Source organism: Argiope bruennichi, chromosome 1, assembly GCF_947563725.1.
Source record: "Argiope bruennichi chromosome 1, qqArgBrue1.1, whole genome shotgun sequence".
In the NCBI taxonomy this organism is placed as follows: Eukaryota; Metazoa; Arthropoda; class Arachnida; order Araneae; family Araneidae; genus Argiope; species Argiope bruennichi.
The window spans coordinates 130,744,345-130,759,019 of record NC_079151.1 but is presented as its reverse complement, the minus strand read 5'-3'; the positions used below and the strand labels follow the sequence as shown (position 1 = coordinate 130,759,019).

The following is a 14,675-nucleotide window of genomic DNA, read 5'->3' as shown; positions in this document are numbered from 1 at the left end:
GTGAAATTCAGAAAATAAATCACACAGACGTTTATATTTTTAATAGCACTGTGATGTATGGGACTAGTCTCCATTAGAAAGATTCATATTCACATTAAGCAAAAGTTAAGACAGACAATTAGAAAAACATGGCCTTAATATGTAAAGTTTCTCAGAATCATGAAGTTATATTTAAAAGATTTAAATAGCATTAAATACAAACAATAGCACCAGCGAATCAGCTTCTCGCCCAAGGCGACTACAAATTTGAATGCAAATGCTCTTTTCATCTAAATCACGCGAAATATAAAAATGGGAATTGGATTCTAACAAATTAGGTAACCATAGTATTAAAAAAAATACAAGGCAGAGTTTTATAGAAGTTAATTTTTTAAAAAATATAGTTAATTGGTTTCTTTCTCTCCAACTAGCCAAATCAAAAGAAAGATTCATTTCGGACAGACAAAAAAAAAAAAAAGTGATTACAAAACGATGTTTACTTATACTTAAGAAGCAATATTATAATATAATGCACATTAATCAAAGTGGAATTGCTTGCTGCCTTTTTTTCATACAGATGTCCACCACCACCCCTCAAAATGATGGAGTGGATAAAGAGAGTTCTACTGTACTTGCTGATTAACTGTTCATACGATAGCAAACATCAAATTTTGATGCATTTAAGGACCAAAATGATGAATGAAATTCAGAACTTGAATAAAAGTGAAACTATCAACCAAATAAGCTCAAGAAAATAAACTAGTGTGCATAATTTGGATTAAAAATATTAAGTAACAAAAACAAGATTACTATATAGAATGCATAAATTAAAATGCTAGTATAAACCAGATAGTCATATATATAAGAGAGAGAAACAAGTTTATTTTGAAAACACAGTATAAACAAGGAAATAATAAAGTTAATTTGTCATTCCTGACATTTGGATCTCCTCTCATCATTATCTGGGTCTCACTTTCTATCTAAATATCCTTTTCTGCACTTTGAAAAAGACCAAAAGCTAAATGGATTTAACCAGATCTATTTCCAAAGTGAAAAATAATAAATTGCACCAATATTTCCAAAAATGAAAATTTCATACACCAATTTTCAAACTAAATTGGCAAGCATCTGTCAAATAGGCTTCCAAACTTCACGACCTTTAAACTTCAAATGTGAACAGTACAGTACACATTTGACCGTACACAAATGTGTACAGTACTGTACACTATCTTAAGTACTTTAATTTGATGGGATTAGGTACCAATTCGGAATACATGAAGATAGCTTAGTTTAGTTATATTAACATCCCATTTTAAAGCAACACTAGGGCTATTTTGGGATGGACCTTCATAATTTTGAACCATGGTCAGATGACAAGGACAACTCTTGAGCTGAAACCTTCCACTAAAAACTTCCGCACCATAACAGTGAGAAGACATTTGGCCTCAACTGATTTAGCACGCACTAGAGTCACTTACACAACATCTTTCCAGTGAATTGGGCCTTGAACCTGAAACCTAAATACACGAAGAATGTTTAAGACTATGCAAAATATTTCTTCTAGTGATTAAAATTCTTTAAACAGTGCTTACAATTCAGTTTCACTGCTTAAAATGTATTTTAAATCATGTGGTTCAGTTATAATATAAAAATGAAAGAATTTAAAAAAATTCGGATAAGCAATTTCAATTAAAAATTTCTTCACATATTATTCTGTTTGCTGAATCGTGAATATTTTTTGTTACAGGCTTCGAGTTTGATACTTCACTTGATATACAGAATAACTAGACAACCAAAAAATTAATTTGGTAAACAGAATAAAATCTCCGTAAAAAAAATCCATTATAAGATTAGATCTACAGTGTACCACACACACACACACACAAAAAATTATGTGACTCATTTATACCTGCAAAGAATATGGCCAACTAGCAGTTTTAAGAATCACTTTAATCTTTATTCACAAATAAAAGTAAGCATCTTCTATTAAATAAATAAACATTAATTTCATTGATACACAAATCCAAAATAAAACAAGAAATAACAAGCAAAAGAAACAGATTTTATTCATACTTTATTCTCCCAAATACTGAAGTGATGTATTTTATTTACTACTGTTATATGGATATGTCAAAATAAAATCCATTTTTTTAGGTTAACTATTTCAAAAATGCGCAGAAAACATACATATCTTGCATACAATTATAAAACAGTAAATAAGAAAAATGATAAACATACAAAATACTATTTAATGCAATTTGTAAATAAATTATCAAACTAATAAATCTTACTAATCAAAAAAATTCCATTCATTGACCTATGCGTTTTAATCACTAAGTTCAAAATAACCCTAAAATTCTCTTCCTGAACAAATGGTGATTTCTTAACACATGATATTACTGCAGCCAGTGCAGGCATAATGTGTACTATATATAATATTAAGATATTTAAAACATACTCTGTAACAATTCAATAATAAAAAAAGGCAGATGATTGAATACCACAACTACAGGTTATAGCAACAATTAGATGAAAATTTCTGTTAAATCACATAACTTTAAAATTTTAAGCAGTTTCTATAACTTAGGACGAGAATAAGCAGCAATTTCAGCAATGAACTTACTGAAGTAAAAGAGTATTCTATAAAAATGGAACTTGCAGCTGGTTAAAGCTTGTAAAATATGTTTAACATTCTTTCTTAACAAAAATCTTTCATATAGAAAGTCCTAAATAACTTTTATTATTATATTATAATTTTAGATAATTGCTCTCCACAAACATATCTGCTTAATATAACAAGTACAGCATTTCTGATTATATTTTAAATAATTAAAACAGCACAAAAAAAAAACTTTTTCATATACCTCAGCCAAAGATGTTTGCGTGGAAATGGACCCAGAATTTTCAATTGCGAGCATTGGAAAACATTGGAAGGTTTTGATGTTCTCGTAAAAATATTTTTTTATCTTAAATTACACATGCACACGACCGAGATGAGAGTGTGTCGATGAGCCGCAAGAAATCTAAATGTATGAACACAGAACTATGTATACGAATGCTACGCAGCAGAATAGTTTCCTGTTTAACAGACGCATGCAACCTTTGGGACGCAATGTAACATTTTATATTGCTTGTGTTAACTGTCAGATAGCAAATACAAGTATAATAAAATGTATAATAATATCAGAACTGTACATGAAGTCACACTCGACGCCCTAACATAAAGCTATAGATTGTACAAGACTACTATGCACCATGAGTTCAATAATAAATTTATATTTCATATGTACTCAAAAGCACAAAGCCTGAGTACTGTGCACATACTGTGATTTATTCGCTAGCGAAACTTATAAGGTTGCATGCACCCGCTCTGATAATTAAGGATAAATTTTTTTTCTTTTAAATCAATTTAAATGGAACATACACCATTCATATATTATTAATTACAGACCAATATCAATGCTGAAGTATATAATCAGACGTAGGTAAGGGAGAAAATAAAAATTAAGGGTGCTCCTTCAGCATTTGGCCACAAGAGAAGAAAACTTCAATAGTAAACAAGTGCACAGAATATGTATGTAGGCCAATTGTTAAAGTTTCTAAGCTTGACAGCAGGGTTTCTTGCGCATGTCTGGACTGTCTGTTGGTGGAATGCTAATAGGCTTAATATTGTCTCCGCCGGGTGAAGGGTCATTGTCAGCATCATTTCGGATTTGCTTTTGGGAAATTATACGATAAATTTCTGGAAAAACAAACATAAGAAATGTTAATAAATGGTATAAATTTGTTTACAATAATTATTAGATGCTTGCATGTATTTTAATCAGTGACATCTATTGCTAAACATGCAAAGTATCTATACAAACAGCAATGGTTTTGGCTTAGTTATATTAACATCCTGTTTTTATCAAGCAACACGAGGGCTAATATAGGATGGACCTCGTAATTTTAAGCTGCAGTCAGATGACGAAGATGACACCCAAGCTGGCACCCCCTCTCCAAACTTCCACACCACAGCAGTGGAAAGACATTTAGTCCCGATTAATTTAAAATGCACCAGATCCGCTTCTTTGATGGAATCGGGTCTTGAACCTGAAAACCTCAGGTTCCGAAGCCAAGACCTTACCACCAGGTGACTATGGCCTGACAATGGTTTTGGATTTTACCAATTACTTAATTGTTATTTTGAAAGTTTTCCATTTAATATTACCGAGTTATTCAGTACATAAAGATACCAATTATGGAACACTCCATTTTTGACATTCATTGCTTTTTAAAAATTTGATTTGAAGAAATCTGCTGAAGCCCACCAGACACTTAAAAACTTATGGTGATGCTGCTTCACAAAATCCCAATTGTCGGTCTTAGTTTCAACTATTTAAGAGTGGCAATTTCAATGTCAAAGAATGGCATCCAGGATCAAAAAAAAAAAAAAAAATGTGAAGACATTCAATTGCAGGACATACTGGACAAAAATAGGGAAAAGTTGTAGAAAATAATGGAAAATATTTTGATTGATATATATTTTCTTCATAAATAAATTTTTAAAGTGAAAAATGATCAAGATACATGCAAGCACCTAATAAATATCCATTAATATTTAAAATTAATTTTCAGAATTTGATTGGAAAAAAATTGCATCATTTGGATATAAATCAACTGAATATTGCAGACTTTTTTTATCACTATAGAAAACAAAAGCTAAACGTGCGAGTTTACGGATGAAAATTACACTGACAATCATGAGTCACATGGTACACTTAAATATGCAATTATCATTTCTGTAAAAATGCTACTTTTAAATAAAAAAAAATTAACAATTTAAAACGAATAAACAAGCTTAAATTTCTTAGAAAGTCACATTGCATTTAATTACAGTTAAAAACATTACACTTAGTAAAAAATTGTAAGTTAAAAAAACTATTTACATATAAATGTCCATGTTACATTAAAAAAATTGTATCATTTTCTATAAAAACTAATGGTAGATTAGATAAATGTTTAAACTCCTACTATCCAGACCTTTTAAAATGTGATGATTCAGGTTTAAGGAAGCTGAATCGTCACAAACTCATCCTATAAAGGTCTGTGTAATCACTTTAGGAGGTTCATTTGATTGAATGCCACTATAAAGTTTATTTTTGTATTTATTTTTTTGAAGATTTTTGTCTACATATATGTAAATTTGTATGTGAATGCTATATTAGAAATACTTAACAGATCACTTCCCATTACTAACTCGAACAACATAATATGAATAACAAATTCCATACAAATGATTTGATGGTTTAAATATAAATAATAATATAAATTAAAAATTTACCTCAATTTAAAATTCAGTTAATACGTAATATACGATTAGCAAATGTTCACTGTCATAAAAAGAAATATTTAAAAAAAAGTAAAAGCGAGTTCATCCTTTTCTGCATCAGTGATATGCAAAGTATGATGTGCTGGCCAAATACATCCACCCTAGAGGTTTTGTTCAGCTCACTGCAGATTTTTAAATTTTATAAGCCATCAGAAATGTTATATAAGCAAAATTTAGCTTTTAAAAAAAGCAGACAGCTTTATTCACTATATAATAATTAAGATATTTTTAAAATCTTTATTAATAAATTTTAAAATAGATTAAGTTGGTCAAAAGATTTTTTTTTTTTCTTCTTGTGGAACGAGGGAAGAAAAAACCATCATCTTTCTAAATTATGAAAATATATCAAAATAAAATAATATAATTTATGCATATAAGTTCATAGCTCAAAACAGAATGGCTCTTTCCTGCTTAAGAATGTACTAACCAGTAAAAAGATAAAAATTTCAACTTGAAAACAACTCCAAATGTCTTCAATTTATAAAAGACATAAGGAGCTTTATTTTGGATAAATTAACTATTCAAAAGTACAATTCATCAAAATGTCTCACTATATTGTAGTATCTTCAAGAAACATTTATAAATATAACATTAATCATAGCAAAATCATCTTTAAACATGTGTATTATATACACAGGTTTGAAGATGATTAAGAATCTTTTTTGAACCATCAATTCAACAAAATAAAATTTAAAAACTCCTAATTAATCTGAACTTTATACATTTCTATTTTTAATATTTTCACAAGTAAAACATTTCATGATTATTACACATTAATTCAAATTAATATATATTTCTAAAAGCAATATATTAAATTTTGAGAGGCGAATAAATAACTCACCAGTTAAAATTTGTTGAAAAGCAGCTTCTACATTTGTGGTATCCAGAGCAGATGTTTCAATAAAAGATAAATTGTTTTTCTCTGAAATAAAACAATACATAAAAAAAGTTAATGAAGATCAAAAGCTTATAAAAACATTCACCTGAAGTACAATAAATTTAAAAGCTTAGTATTAAGAAACAATCTTGAAACAACAGTAACACTAACATTGAATATATCTGAATTACAATACTGCATTCATGCATTTATTTAAAAAAATAATTAACCACAAATATTAGATATACAACTTTTACTTTTAAAAAAAATTCAGTGAATGCGATTATTTAATCTTTCTTCAAACTAGACGACCAAAATTATTACTGATTGAAATTGTATTTGTATTACAGAAAATTTGTATTTTAAAGTTGCAATCAAAATTTTACTTGCATATAAATACAGTAAAGCCACACAAATGCTGACTGTTCCAATATCATAGATAATTTTTTCCTACCCTTTCAACTCAACCAATTGATGATCATTCCATATACAGTACAAATTTCAATAAGTTCCTTTAAATTATGTTAATAATCCAAAATTGAAATACAATTCAAAAAAAATTTTTTATGAAAAAATTATTGAAAAATCAACAGAAGATTATAAAAATATATAATAAAAGATTTCTGAAACATAATAGAAAAATTTTCAAATTCCCTGCATTATCTTAAAAATAAAAACATGAAGAAAAATATTTCAAAATATTATTTTTGAGTTCAAAATTTGGCTGATGTGTAGAAGTTTAAGAATATACATTGGCTTATTAGATTAAGCAAAAAAGAAATGTGTTTAGCTTAGCTGCAGAAGTAATTGTTTTATAAAGAGAACATTAAGTATTAACAGGTCAAGATTAATAATACAAATAAATGCAATGCTAATCAAACATATTCCGCTAGCTCCAGTTAATTAATATAACAAACTACACGTTTAAAAATTTAGAAAATATATATAAGACATGAACAGGTACTAGCAGTACAATAAAATTCAACTTTAGAATTTATTTAGTACAGAAAGCATCAATACCATAGCACAAAATTGACATTCTAAAGATATATAGGTGCAAAATATAAGGTAAAGTCAGATACACACAAACTTCAGTTTTTCATTAATTTATATTAGAAAATTACCGACAGTATACATATTAAAACTCAAAAGTTTGATTGCTGGAAATCATTGTATAACTGAACCAAACTCTGGAGAACTAAAGATGGGAATACGAAAAACATCAAATAGTACTATTACTAAATTTGTCACAAATCTACAAAACTTTAGCATATAATTTATGTATTGAAGTATACAGCTTATATTATGGAAAGAAGAGACTAACACTTAAGATATAGTCTTCCTCACAGTTTTTAAAATATATATTAAATGACCAGATTTACCTGCAAATGCTCTTGCTTCATCTGTAGGAACAGCACGTAGATGTCTTAAATCACTTTTGTTTCCTACTAACATAATAACAATATTCTGATCAGCATGGTCCTGAAGTTCCTTCAGCCAGCGTTCCACATTTTCATAAGTCAGATGTTTTGCTATGTCATATACCAACAGAGCACCCACTGCTCCTCTGTAATAGCTATATGAAATACAAAAGAGCTTTAAAACATTATAATAAAACATTCTAAAAAATAAAGCATTATTTCTTTGAGATTTCTTGACAAACAATAGTAGCAATCCATATTAGAATATGTATAATAATTTCTATAATGCATAGTACTTAAAATAACAGAATCAAGAAAAAAAAGTTTTGAGACTTAGTTTGTACACAATAAAACTGAAATCTTAATTATTTTCTTCTTAAAGTTAAGATAATACAACTTTTCACTTATCTAACCAGCTTTTCCCCATATTTTATCTTGAGTTCAAAAGCAGAAAATTCATGTATATATGTGTATATTACGTATCTTAAAATGCCATGGATAAGATTAAGTTATTTAATTATATGCAAAAAAAATTTAGGTAATTTATTTTTAAATTAATTTTCTAGTTCTTAAATCTATCGGTTAAAGTAATTTGGAGATTTATACAACCTTATAACTTAAAAACTTATATACAACCCAATAAAAAGCTGAATGCTAATTAAACATATGTGTCATTATTATATCATTCACATAAAACCATATTAGAGTTAAACCTGCAATCTTGTGAAATTGTTTATTATTTTAACAAAATAAAGGCTATTTTATTTCAAATAAAGGACTTCCAACAATACAAAAATCCTTATTCTTGGTATAATGTATTGTTTTGAGCCTCATATAGTATACATCATCTATCTTAAATATATTTGACCTAAACCTGATTTTGATGCTTTTAATGCCAAAAGCACTAATTTGATAGGAAATTAAAATTCAAAAAATATTTCAAATCATTTATTATTCTATCATATTTTCAGAAAAATAACGCTTTTACTTTGCTTAAAATGTTAATAAATAAATTGGACTTGTACATTTCCAAAATCTTGTTTCGTAAAAATTATAAAATTAAGAAAACTATAAAAATGGAATAATTTTTAATGTGAATGTAATGGAAATATCATTAGAAAAATTACTTTAAAAAATCAGAAAATTAGATAAAAACTAATCGCAGTATATTTCTGTATCTTGAACAGTTCCTTATTCAATTATAGATCTCTTCAGCATGCTTTTTTTTTTTTTTTTAAATGATAAGACTTATTAATTTTCAATTTTGACTTTTCTTTTTTTTTTTTTTTTTTTTTTACTTTTCTTATGACAGCAATAAAAAAAATCAATTACAACGTCAAATAAACTTTAATCTTTCAAAGAATAAAAATGAAGGTGTATTAAAAATTAAGAATCAAGAGAAACAGAATGACAACTATTGTTCTAGGCTTAAGAAGAGCAAAGGAAGTGGAAATGCTTATCTTGCGTAAATAAATCACACCTATTTTTGGTATCAGCTTTTAAAAAATTCCATGTGCTAGGCGATAAATCAATATAATGATAAAAAGACTGAAATAATCAGAGCAGTATAAAATATTAATTTTTACTTAAATGAGATTTAAAAATCTTTAAGTATTCTTAAAAATATGGTAAAATATAACAAGAAAAATTCTAGATTTTATCTAAACTTTGATGATAATACAAACATAAAATTTAAATACATAACTATACAAATTTGAGTGGAAAGATTTCTTTTAAACTTATGAAGCCAAAAAATTTAACTGAATAGTTTTAAATTCCTAAACTTTAATCCAACCCATTGGTTTTTACTATAACATTTATAATAAGAATTATTTTAAAAGACTAAGAAAACAATGTAACTTTCTGCATGGACACAAGTGTAATTATCTCGTGCTTAACATTCAGATTAAAGTCTTTAGAAAAACTTAAAACAAATTTTGTTAAAAGGAACAAAAGTGTGCATTTTCTTTTCAAGTCGAAGATTTCTTTGCCTGTCAATTGTTGACGAGATAATTTATCCTTGTTCTATGACATTATGAAAGAATAATAGAGAAGAATGAATATACTGGTGTCTCTACAGAACAGAATTGTTTGACTTATAGTTACCAAATTTGAAACATATACTTCAGAGAATAGGAATGTACACTTTATAGCAATTTTAAAAATTAAATGGATATTTTTTGATAGTAACTTCTGAAAATATTATTGTACTAAACTTATTTTTACATTGTTTTCAAAATTAATCACCCAAATGAAATTGATTAGAATGTCATTATATATTTAGCAGTGCTGAAAAATTTTGCTTAATTTTCAACAATAGATTTAATTGCATAAAGAAATTCAAACTGTTTTCATTGTTTCAAATGTTTAATTGCATGATTTTTTTCTAGTTATTAAATCTAAGGAAGGATATCTGAGTAATAGACATGGGAATAAATAAAAGGATTTTCGAATATAGCTTAAGTTGGAAGATAAATGATCAGAACAGTTGCATCTTAAGTAGTACTACGATGTCATTGTATTTGTCTCAATTTTTTGCTTATTATTACTTTGTTGAAAGAATCAGCTATCAAATTACACATAAAAGATTTAATTGGAATTAAACACAACCAATATTCCTGGTGAATAAGCTAGTTTTAAAAAGCATTATATACGAAACAAAGGAATAAAAGTTAGTGACAAGTATGCAATTATAGACTAAATATATAAAGAATGAAAAACATCACATAATTTCTACAGGATATCATAAGCAGAAGAAAAACAGTATTTATTGACACGCATGATGATCAATTTATTAGGCAATTTCCAGATTGCGCCAAGCTTCATTTTATATGCAATGCTAAAATTTTACCCACATAATAGCTTAATATATAATGCATTTTATTTGTTGGCAATTTATTGCAAGCAAGAAGGGCAATGTTTTTAGTTATTAGGGAATTTATTACTACTGCTATACTAATGCTGAAAAGCCTGGAACACTGTTATTATCCAAATTATATAAATATTTTCAAATAAAAGTCAACATTTTCTGTTCTTGCACTGAAATTATCTAATAAAATAAAAATTAAATATATAAACAGTTTGTATACTATATAAATCCAAATTATGGCAAAGATACTCCTCAAATTTGATTACAATTACTATAAAGCAGTGGGAAGTTTTAGTTTAGTAATAATTTTTTAATTATTTAAAAACAAAGATAAATAATGAATCACTAAGTGACCTTGTCCAACGTTTCTTCATAGAAGATTACAGAGGATAAGATTTCATATATTATAATATTTTATGAAAACATTTTTTAATATGTTTAGCATTTTTAAATATGAATTTATGTATGGCGCAGGCATTTCACCAAGTATTAGTATATTCTTATTTTCTTAGGCACAACCTTCATAATAGGAAGCTGGCAACAGCTGATAAATTAATAGTAACCTTTGTCAATTATTTAAATGTTTCATAAAGACTAACATTTTTATCTGCAACAAAACTGGATATATTCTTTTGTTTAAATTAAAAACTCATTTAATTTTTAAAACCTTTTTATATTGCAAAAGTTTTGTGATAAAAATATCTATGCACGAAGACATTCTTATTCCTACTATCACAAACAGCGATTTAGAACTTGACACTTTCAATTAAAAATCTTTAAATCTTGATTTTAATATATATATAATAAACTCTTTAATCACACCTTTCAAAATAGAACTACAGTAACTCAATGTCTTAAGAGGTAGTAGACTTCCGTGAGCTTCACAAGCTTCTATAAAATTAAACCAGCTATTTTCTATTTAGTGGCAAAAATAGACAAATGTCTTGAAGTTCTAAGAAAAATAATCTAGAAACTAATTTAATGATTTTCCTATTTTTAAGCATCAATATGTGATAAAAGCAACTTTGTAATCAACATTATAAATAATTTTGGGGTAAATTGTTTAAAATGTCACCCAAAAATATTAATCTAAAACAAAAAAATAAAATTTATTATTTAAAAATAATGTAATGGTTACAAAAAAATAAAGGCTTAAATAATGTTTTGGAATACGAAAAGGCAATATCAATTACATTGCCCCCTTACACGCACACATGTTGTAGTATATGACGATAAACATGCCTTAAGTATAATTAAGCACATTTTTTAATGCATATTATACAATTTACACTAGTTTAAAAGCACACAAGGAATAATAAAAAGAAAATGGAATCAAGATTTGATTTATATTATTAAATACATCACTCATTCCTAAGCTTCTCATAAAATGATTCTTCAGGCTGTAAATATATTCCTTGCTTTCTTTTGTTAAGAAAATTGTTGTGCCCAATATCAGCTGGTTTGGGATATTGACTGTGCTTAATTTTAATTAATGGATGTCATCCTGTTTCGACTTCATCTAAAAACCATTTTTAAATATCAACTATTACAGATGTTGGAAAAAATCTTGTAATGATTAATGTGTAAATGAATATTCTAAACACAAAGAAAATAAAAACAATGAAATGCTTACTATAAAACTTATATGGCCGATTAGGGTTGGTTCTGAATTAACCTTAAAATATTTACAAATGATTTTTTTTAATCCTTGCAAGATAATCTTTTACCTCAAGAAACTTGACAAATTCAAAATTATAAAATAAAGAAAACAAAAATATCTGTAAATAATAAATTCACTTTAAAATACTTAATCAGAAAATTTAAATGAAATACTTTTTATGAAACTGCCTTTCTTAACTACTGAATATATATTTAAGAACCTAGTTAAGAGAAGCACAAGTTTTTACATCCACATAAAATAATTAAATGTTATAGTCACATGACATACATGTAGCTACATGACATCACTATACTTCCAATTCAGATATTCCTACCCTACGATAGACATATTCTAGTAGGAATATGTGGGGGAGAAGAACAAGTTAAGATGTATACAAAACATCATTTGCTCTCCCACCCACCCCCTTCTTGATTCACCAGTATGGTAATTTTTTTTTAATTATCTAGAATGGGATTTTACTATATAGATGTTTCTTATGTTGTAACTAATGAATCAGGATTCAAGTCCAATAATATGAAAGTCGTAATATATTTATATATTATTCCCCAAAGCTAAAAAAAATTTCAATCCATTGTAAAGGAAGGAGGGTTTCAAAGAAATGCAAAAAAGATGCACAAAGAAAAGGAAAACAGTATGAATAAGAATAAAGTTTCGAGGCATACAAGATATTACATTCGATATGTTTTCATAAAAAAACTAAATTCAGCTTAAATAATTATAATTTCACAATAAAATAGGTGATTATAATTATCTACACAGAATATAAAAGCAAAGCCATATCTTCTGGCTTAGTTTCATCACATATAGATTGCAAATTCAACACAATTACTTACGCACTGGTGATTGCTCGATACCGTTCTTGGCCTGCTGTATCCCAGATCTGAGCTTTCACTGTCTTTCCATCAACTTGGATACTTCGAGTAGCAAATTCAACACCAATTGTACTTTTACTCTCTAAACTGAATTCATTTCTTGTGAAACGTGACAATAAATTTGTCTTTCCAACACCTGAATCTCCAATCAAAACAACTGAAACATGAACATAACTATTAAACACCTAATTCAAAAATAAACAATCTGTAGGGCTGGAACCATCTACAGATAAAAGGAAATAATATCATAAATATATACTAAAAGATGAAATGTTTTCAAATTTGAAAATATACAGAATTTATCAAAACAAAACTTATGTAAAGATTAATAATCTTGCATCAATAGAAGATTTCACTTTTCCTTCCTTTTTTCAAACTGGAATCTAACCATCTACAACAAAATGTTTGCTTTCCAAACATTTTAGAGTTAAATACAAAATTCACAGGATGCACTGCAAGATTAATTGATAAAAACATTCCATCGTTATTTTATCAATGCAAACAAGTTCCGAAAATCCTTTATACACGTTTCGAACAGATTTTTGTCCGAGTTTCCTCTTAAATTAACAACCAGTTACATACAAAAAACACGTATATCCGTATACAAGGTCAATTAATTTTCAATTTCAAACAAACATCATTATAAATTACATGTTTCCCGTTTATTTTTCAAATATTTTCGCATACTAAACAATGAATTAAAAGCCGAAAGAACTAACAGAAAACTTAATCATAAAATATATATAACAATAACTTACCTTTAAATAAATAATCGTATTCATCATCCTTGGTGACCATTGTTATATTACTACGTCAATGTTTCCGATCAAAAATAAACAAAGGAGTGTCAAAAATTGAAATTCTGATGAGAACAAAGGTAAAGAATTGACGAACACTGGAAACTATCTTCGAAGAAAGTAAATCACAGAAGAAAGAGAAGTCAGCAATCTTAAAGATGAAGTATTTCAATTATGACACCACGATCTGGGCGTTTTGCAGGTGTTCAACGAGCAATACGATAACCGTGCGCTGTCGTAAACGTTTTCCGGCAGTTTGAATAATTAAGATAAGTGAAAATACATAGCAACTTTTTGACTTAATTCCACACCTCAGCAGAACACGCACAACAGGGTTACGTCTCCGGTTTCAAAAGAGAAGTTAACTTATCATTGCATTTAATATAAAAAATTGTGAAATCTACAGCGCATTAAGTCACTTATCAATATGGCTGCTCCCTAGAATCTCATAATGCCACCTCCTATATCCAGTGGCAACAAAGTTATAAATGACAACTAATTTAAAATCATGAATCAACACACTCTCCAAAATATTTTAATTTAAAAATTTAATTTTAAATTGAAGTGATTCAAGGTATACGTTAGTTAAATAATATAAATATGAAGGGAAATTTTTTATTTGATTCACGTATTACCACTAGAAGGCGCTCCATCTTGGAAATTTGGAAGTTTCTTCGAACCTTTCAAGTAGGAATTCTGTTACTATCATTGGATTTGGACGACAAATAAATGTTTCATCGAATAAAACAGCATTCCTAATACTTTTTCTTAAATTATATCAGTATCAGTAATTTATTTACAGAAACTT

The 14,675-nt window shown here is 27.5% G+C and overlaps 1 protein-coding gene across 1 annotated transcript; it reads right to left on the bottom strand.

Moving 5' to 3' along the window:
- Positions 1–2,020: 2,020 nt before the first annotated feature.
- LOC129961695 (ras-related protein Rab-11A-like) lies at positions 2,021–14,327 on the bottom strand. The gene is made up of 5 exons (XM_056075239.1): positions 13,829–14,327; positions 13,032–13,227; positions 7,610–7,803; positions 6,192–6,272; positions 2,021–3,721 (listed from the first exon to the last, which is right to left on the bottom strand). Exons 1-5 carry the CDS (start codon positions 13,866–13,868, stop codon positions 3,579–3,581), a joined length of 654 nt encoding a protein of 217 aa, XP_055931214.1. The 5' UTR covers positions 13,869–14,327; the 3' UTR covers positions 2,021–3,578.
- Positions 14,328–14,675: the final 348 nt, after the last annotated feature.